This window comes from Microtus oregoni, unplaced genomic scaffold (genome assembly GCF_018167655.1).
Source record: "Microtus oregoni isolate MIOR12 unplaced genomic scaffold, Mior012 000082F_ref0000272, whole genome shotgun sequence".
Taxonomy (NCBI): Eukaryota; Metazoa; Chordata; class Mammalia; order Rodentia; family Cricetidae; genus Microtus; species Microtus oregoni.
The window spans coordinates 6,120,010-6,128,260 of NW_024544542.1; the positions used below are offsets into that span (position 1 = coordinate 6,120,010).

The window sequence follows — 8,251 nt, forward strand, 5'->3', positions numbered from 1 at the left end:
GACTCCTAAGTAGCCTTTTGGCTATATCTCTACATAGAGAATAGAGAAACCTTGGGACATTGGCTTTATTCTTATGTTATCAGGAAACATCACACTTGTTACATAGGCCCTCAAAGAAACATTGTCAGATATTAAAAAAGAAGAAAATAATAATGTAAATTAAATGAACACTTATAAAAGTTTCAAAATTATTGAAAGATTAAAAAATAAAGATTCAAAACTAGTTGTAAATATACAAATAATTTAAAACTTTTGATTGGTACAATAGATTTTTTTTATAAAGGTTTTGTCAGTTGAGTTTGCATGAAAGCAAGTGACTAACACAGAATGATAGTCCACATTATTTAAAGACAACTTTTCATTATGGTGTTTACAAGAGGGATATCACTACATTCACCAAACTATCTCAGAGTAAAATACACAATTTGGCAACAGGGAAAATAGGCAAATTTGATGGCATAGTGTGTTAAAGGATTACATTAGGATCTAGTAAAATGGTTCTCTTAGAAATGATATTCCTTTTCATCAGCATAGGACAGTGTCTGCAAATTGTGAATCATAATTCTTCCCATTCTCTCCGATTTTGTTATTTCTGCAGGAATGCTGATTCTGCTTTGCTATCTGTACTATGTACTTATACTAAGAGTTTTTTCAAAGTGTTTGTGATTCCATGATTTCCATTGTTTAGGTTAGTGAGAACTTAGCAGTAAACAAATATTCAAAATTTCTCCTAAAGACTGAGACAGAAATGGTTTGTTTGCATAGAATTTTTAGTTCATTTCATCTTCAGATATATTTACAGAATAAATAGGACATTATCTCCATATTAAAAAATGCCTTGTTAGTTGCCAAAAAAGTTTTCGAAATGATTTTTTATAAGTAGCCATATTTACTGTAACAAGAGCAAAGCTTGACTATAGATTTAAACTGAATTTTCTCCACTTGGATCACTTTTGGTCATGTTTATTTCTTTTGCTTGTTCTTTACAATAATCAAACATTTATTATTGCAATGTTCAATTTATTATTGCAATGTTCACGCTAGTCTGTTGTGGGAGCTGCGGGTTGCATTCCTGCCTCCCCAGCTCCTGGTCACCTGGCTAGCTTATGCCCGGGAAGATTCTAGCCTAAGTCCATCCTGGGTCGGAGCTTCATCAATCACATCTGCCTGGGAGAGGGGAACATGGCCTATGAGCTCACTTCCTCTTCCTCCCAGCATTCTGTTCTATCTACTCCTCCCACCTATGTTTTAACCTATGAGGACTAAGCAGTTTCTTTATTTTTTAACCAATGACCTTCCTCCATCACTGGTCTATTTCCTTAGATTTAGTTCTCTTCTTCTGTACATGTTCTAGGATTTCTTTAGAGTTTGGCTTATTCTTATTTTCTGTGACACAGAAGTTCACTGCAAGGTTGTTTGCATCTGTCACACTTGTCCATGAAGAAACAGAAAGATAAAAACTTTACCCCTTGACTTACTTCTCATTGTTTTTAATCTGGTTTAATTGGTTTATTCTCATTGTTTTCTCAGTTGGCATGGAAATTATCAAGAACCTTTCTAGCAAGAACAGAGAGGAGGAGAGCATGCAGCTGGCCCTTGCCAGCACCTATGAAGAGGAGACCATCACAGATCACTATGTCATGCTAAATACCCTCGGCAAAGGGGCCTTTGCTGAGGTGAAATTGGCTTGCCACCTCCTCACAAATATGAAAGTCGCAGTTAAAATCCTTGCGAATGGTGAGGAGAGTGATGGTAATAATAGGAAAGAACTCAACATCATGAAAGAACTAGACCACCCGTACATAATAAAGCTCTTCCACATCATCACCAGCAAAGACCACACCTACATGGTGTTGGAGTTTGCTGCTCATGGCGATTTAGTCACGCTCATTGAGAAGGGTGGTCCTCTTCAGCAGACACAGGCCCAACACATCTTCTGCCAAATTGTGTGTGCAGTGCACTACTGCCACGATAATGACATCGCACACAGGGACATCAAGCTTGATAACATCCTGCTTGATGGCAAAGGAAACATCAAACTGTGTGACTTTGGCCTGGCCATCAGAGTCAGCTCTGGGCAGAAGTGCAAGGGATTCTGTGGCACAATTGAATACTGTGCTCCAGAGCTATTTTATGACACAGAGTATGATGCAAGGGCAGTTGACATCTGGAGCATGGCAGTGGTTTTATATGCAATGTTGGCAGCGAGCTTCCCATTCAAAGCAAGAACCTATCCAGACATGAAGGAAGTGATGCTGAATCCCATATACTATATTCCTTACACACTCTCTCAAAACCGTTTGCTTGTGCACCTCATTGCGCACTTGTTCACTGTGAACCCTGAGCAGAGGCCCACGATATATGACATTAGGCAGCACCAGTGGATCAGAGACAGGGAAGAACTTTGGAAACATCCATCATCCTCAGAGTCATTCTGTAACAAAAGAAATCCCAGCATTTTGCTGGCTATGTGGGGTATGGGCTACCATCCCAAGGCTATTAGTGATTGTCTTCGTGAGAAAAAATTCAATAACATCATGGCCACATACCTAATTTTAAACCAAGAGACACCCCAGTACCACACTAAATCTACCACTAGGTCCTTGCAGGCCTGTGTTGCTGTGTCATCACCAGATGCTCTCAAGTCCCTTCCTCCTAAGAGGAGAGTGAGTGAGCCTGCCTTTGCCACCCTCGACCTGCTGGCTAAACATCAGGGGCATGATGAGAATTGTTCAAGAAAGCAGGAGACCAGAAGTCTAAGCATGCCTGCCATCTTGTGCTGCCTGCTGAAGGATGACAGCCCTCCCCAACAAGTACCCACATGTGCTCCTGAGGTTACTCCTCTCCTGAGCAGAAGTTTGGCAGTAAGTAGCATGGTTTTCAATGAATTATCCTCAAGATGCCAATTCTCTGAGTGTATTTCTTCTGCACAGTGTTTGTCCTGCGAGAAGCCGCAGGAAATGAGCACCCCCAAGAATAGCTCAGGTGCTCAGAGTACACCCTCTGTAAAGAAGGAAAGGGAGACACCTGAGGGTATGAGCATCATTGAAATCCTTGGAACTCAGAGATCTTCCCTTCAGACAACATCCGAGAACAACTTAAAAGGTGTCCTTCCCAAAGATGTAAGTCCAGCCTCTGCCAGCAGTCTGTCCAAAGGTTGGAAGAGGGTTAAGAAGAGAATTGGGAATTGTGTGAGATTTCTGTGCTGCTGTCTGCCACTCTCAAGAAAAAGCTATGTTTCTCAGAAGAAAGAGGCACCACTGGAAGGAGAGAGCAGTGCAGGTGCACACACACAGCTAAATGGGGTGCCCCAGATGCACTTCAGCGTTTATTAATCTATATGTTTTCTAATGTGCTTTGCGACCATCGCATGATAGTTAGGGTAGGTAAATTAGGAAATCTTATATCAAAAGCAACTCTTCCAAGCACCACAACCACATTTAACCCAAATTGTTTAAGCTAAAGTAGACAGTAATGATTGAGAAGTAGAGGCTGTAGAGGCAGCAAGAAGTAGCGTTGGCTAAAGGAAGAAAGCATCAAAGGCTTTGAGGGAAGAAAACTAAAAAAATCAGGAAAGAGAAAGAGAAGAAGAGACACCAGAAAACATGTGGTCCAGAAGGATATAAGAGTCAAGACTCTGAAGTATATATTTCAAAGTTCTTAAGACTGTGCCTTCCATATGTCATTATCATTTTACATATTGAGTCACTGTAGAGGATGAGACATTGGATTTACAGTTTTCTTGATGGAGATAGCCTAATTTGGAGTCATGCAGGAAGTCCAGATGACAGAATGTTGTGTATTCCAACAGAGAAGTCCAGCACAGGAGGTGGTAAGCCTTCATCTACCATAGGCTTTTCCACAGACAGCCATTCTCAACAGGAGGTATGTCCAATGGCTTCCCTTCAATATCATCCTTCTCCGAGAGCCACCCTGTGTCACAATTCCCCCAGATACCCTTCAATTAGAAGACCCAATGTGCCAGTCCTCAAAGACATACAATTTTAATACACATTCATCTGTCTTTCCCTTCAAGGTCATTTCCAAGGGAGATGTTTTTTTCACACTGGACTGAGGTAAATCTCCTCCTGCCTCCCCTCCCCTCCCTATATTGTGTTTGCAGGCAGCCTGTATCCATTTCCCTCTTTTCACGGGAGACACTACAACTGCATGCTGGTTCAGTCTAGCTGTTGGTGAAGGGGCCCTTACTGTGGGGGTACTTGTCAGAAGCACATTTGTCTTCTAATAGGAAAGTGACAGCAAGCAGGATGGAAATGGGTATCCTATAGAAGGAATTCTGGAATGTTGCTCCAGTATGCAAGGTGAGTATTGCTTGATTTCCCTGGTGTAGAATGGACCCATGACTTAGGCTGTAGTCTTAAAACTACTTTTTGATTAGATCCCACATCAGGAGTCAGAGGGTCAGACCTACACAGAAACTTGTGATTATAAATTAGAAACATTCTTCTAGGATTCTCTTGTGAAAGTTGCATTAGTGTTGTCATGGACACTATCCATGTACAACCAATGATGTAACAAAGAGTGGCCACTCAGAAGGGACTGAATGCCAGGGCTTATCTGTGGTTTTCATGGCTGAAGGCAGCACTGAGACCACTAATTTTCATCCTGTTGTATTAGAGAGGTGTCTCTGATTTGCTCTGTCCTTGACACTGATCCACAGAAAGATAAGCATGAGGCTGCCAGAGTCAACTGTTTTCAACTCCAAGGGACGTGGTCATTAAGCACATGATGCAGAGGAACAAAGGTAAGGGGACACACAACAGAGTCATGAATTCAGAGTGATCTTGGGATAAATTGTGGCGAGTAGCTCATTTCTTTTCTCTCTGTCCCCTAACTGTTATGGAGGAACAGTTTGGTTATAACAGGTGAATGTCATCCTACCCCTGTATGGAAAACAGTCACTGCAACTGGCAAGATGCTTAGTCTGTATGAGAACGAGAATGCACACAGCCTTGCAAGGAAAACCAGACTGGAGTGGCAGGCCTTCTTATTTATGTGGCCATACCTGCTCTGCCTCAGTAGTGATTACTAAGGCAAGTATCATTCGTGATATACTTTACTGAATGCAGTGCCTGGGAAAGGGAGACTTGGGTACTGTAGCCAGGTCAGTGAAACCCAGAAAGTACAACCAATGAGAATCATGGGCTCCAGACTCATAAGACAAACTCTAAGAAGGCAAATCTCAGTTTAAACAATTGTGTTGTTTATTTTGACATTTATCTTGGGACTAATGAGGACTTTCCCTGATACTAAAGCAAGTTGCTATCTTTAGCCTTTGACCTGATAGAACAGAAGTCAGATGAGTTTCTGACACCCACAACCATCACTTCCCTCCTTTACTTCCTCTCTGTTGGATGGAGCAAGGGCAGGGTCAATTATCTCCAGCTACTTTAAGAAGGAACTCCACACACTTCATCCCAAAGCTGTCCACAGGTGTCCTCCTAACAGAGCACAAGGCTGAGTCCTTAGATTCTCTTCTGGACATAACATATTTGGTTGGCACAATGCTTAAAGTACACCCACTGGCTGCTTGACACAGCCACGATGAACAGTTTGGTAGAGGTGGATCACATGGAGTTCCCCAAGTCAACTCCGGATGTCTTATTGGTCACTCTTTCTCTCCTATTATCTGCAGGTTCTTTGGGACATCATCTTTTGTGGAAGCTCATTTTCACCAAGTATGTATCCTGTCTAATGTAGACAAGAGGACATGAGATGAGGTGCAGGAAGCAGAGTGCCTAGTTTAGACATGTTGGTGGGAAAATGCTTTTATTCCTTTGTTCCCAGAGCCTGGTGCCTTAAAACGTTGCAGGGATAACATGAGAATTCATTCCCTGCCTTCTGCTGTCCCTGATGAAACCCTAACAATGTTGTCCTAGGGAAGGTCACCTTGGACAACAATGAGCATTATGTCTGCCTCTTTAGTCCCCGAATTTCATAAAGTAAACCTGAAATTATCTGCCAAGAGCACAGATCTTGTGCCTGTGGATGTGGAACTCTCAGCCAGTTTCCTCTCTGATCTACAATATTCCTTCTCTTGTAGCTGCCTGGCCACATCCTGAATCATGACCCAGAGGATTCCTATCCTGAGGACTTGCACAATCGGCCCTGGTGTCAGTGATGAGAAAGGTTATCTCCGAGTTTGGGAAAGCTCAAAAGTTCTACACTGCTTCAGGAGGACATTCTGTGCACGGCAGTGAGATGGCTCATGTTCCAGCATCCAGCTTCAGAACCTGCTCCAATTGTCATCAAGATCTGAAGATAACAGAAGGATCCCCTAGGAAAGCCGTCCAATGTATGTAATCCTTAAATCTCCCGCATACATTCATGTTGTGTGTTTTTGGATAGTGTAAAATGTCATCTATGCCTCCTTTTCCTCAGAGATGACCTTGGAAAACTACCTGAGCAGAGAAAGAACGTGCCACTACAGAGCCTGGGGACACACAAGTGCATGTGCCCAAGACCTCTCTCTCAGGCCACCAATCAAATGATCATAGTGCACTTGACGTCAGTCACTTAGACTGTTTCCTAATGGTATTGGATGGGGAAAATGCACAAACAACAAATACCAAAGTACCAAAGTAGACTTCCTGCTGAATTTACACCAAATGGCAAATAGAACATTTATTTTTTTTATCCAAAGGACTCTAAACTCTCAGAGACCCCTGCTTCTCCACTCTTGTGACTGTTGTTAAGCTGAAAGATCTTTTCTCAGATAGACTTGAAACATGTCAATCTGCTACATAAGCACTAAACGTGACATCCAACTGGGTCTAATCCTAAAAGTGATGGCAGAGGACAGGAGCGATTCATCCAGACCCTGCACTTCTGGCTCCAGCCCTTCACACAAAGTCTCAGAGATCCACAGAGGTGGACAGGCACAAAACAGAGATGGAAACATGAATTCAAACACAAATCCCAGCAAGAGACCCACCTCCATCACATCAGCTGATTTTATCAAGGACACCATTGGAAATTAAGGCAGAGAAAATAATCTGTCCACAAAAGTCTGCAAGTAAGCAAAGGCAAACAATAAGGAACCCATTAGAAAACTGAACACAAATTCAATTATTATAGCTGACCCCCATGCAAACACTACAAAATTCACATAAGAGATACAGAAGAGATCTACATAAGTTTCAGCCTCCTAAGGAAGAAGACAGAGACAGCACAGAAGATGAACTCTGGCCACACGAGCTATAATGACATTAACTAAAAAAATACAAAAGCTGAATCATGACTGAGGGATACTGTATCATAGGACATCTAGAGAAAGCCTGAACACTGTTGTCACAGCCCAGCAGACAACAAATCCCTGTTCTAAGATAAGATGGTTCAGTGCTACACAGCAGGAAGGAGTGTCCAGGCTGACAACCAGATGTGTTCGGCTCACCACTCTTACACCCATGGGACCCTCAACGTTACTGCATGAAGATATGGTAAAGAAGCAGAATGAAGACTCTCCAAAGCTAAGAGCTCATTTCCCCTTTTAAAAGTCAACTATACTGACTCTAAACACCCCAGTCCAGGAGAAGAGGGATGCTGAGCATAGCACAGAAGTAAGACTTGCTTGAGCTCATGAGTCTCCATGCTGCTGCTGGAGGCCAGAGAGCCTAGCGCTGCACACTCCCCAGCACTGCTGCACTCAGACCTAGATGTCAATCCAGGCAGACCACACCACCCTTGCTGCCTCACAATAATACATGGAGCCAGGCTGTACTGACACCCCGCATATATCCCAAAACAGCTAGCTGTCAGACCCTGATGGACATCCGCAGCTCACAAACCACATATCCATTTAGATATCAGCCCTTACCTGAACTTTTCTTACCCGTACACTCATATATTGCCATGCATATACATTATTATGCCAGTTCAGGATGTTCCTTTCCCAACAACTCCCACACCAGTAGAAGTAAAGATCCTATACAAATGTCCCCTCCCATTTGCTGTGCTATACAGCATTGCTAATAATTGGCACTACTTGACACCATCTCAATGCATTGGGTAATATTAGAACCAGCTGGATACCAGCTCTCGACAGCCCTATGCGATTTCTTCCATATCAGGCCTTGCAGAACCTCAAACATGAAGCCCTATATATCTAAATAATCTATATCAAATTTAATTAGAACACACTCCCACCACACCTACAAGTCACTTCTTAATGCTACTACACAGAACCTGCACCTGCTTGTCACTGAGGGCCCACTGATGATTCGTAGGCCAT

General features: G+C 42.6%; 1 protein-coding gene across 1 annotated transcript; it reads left to right on the forward strand.

The window, feature by feature from the left end:
* The first annotated feature begins 1,535 nt into the window (after window positions 1-1,535).
* LOC121441853 (sperm motility kinase X-like) lies at window positions 1,536-6,142 on the forward strand. Its single transcript, XM_041643172.1, has 3 exons — window positions 1,536-3,156; window positions 3,812-3,885; window positions 6,065-6,142. The coding sequence occupies exons 1-3, from the start codon at window positions 1,536-1,538 to the stop codon at window positions 6,140-6,142; spliced, it is 1,773 nt and encodes a 590-aa protein (XP_041499106.1).
* The last annotated feature ends 2,109 nt before the right edge of the window (window positions 6,143-8,251 follow it).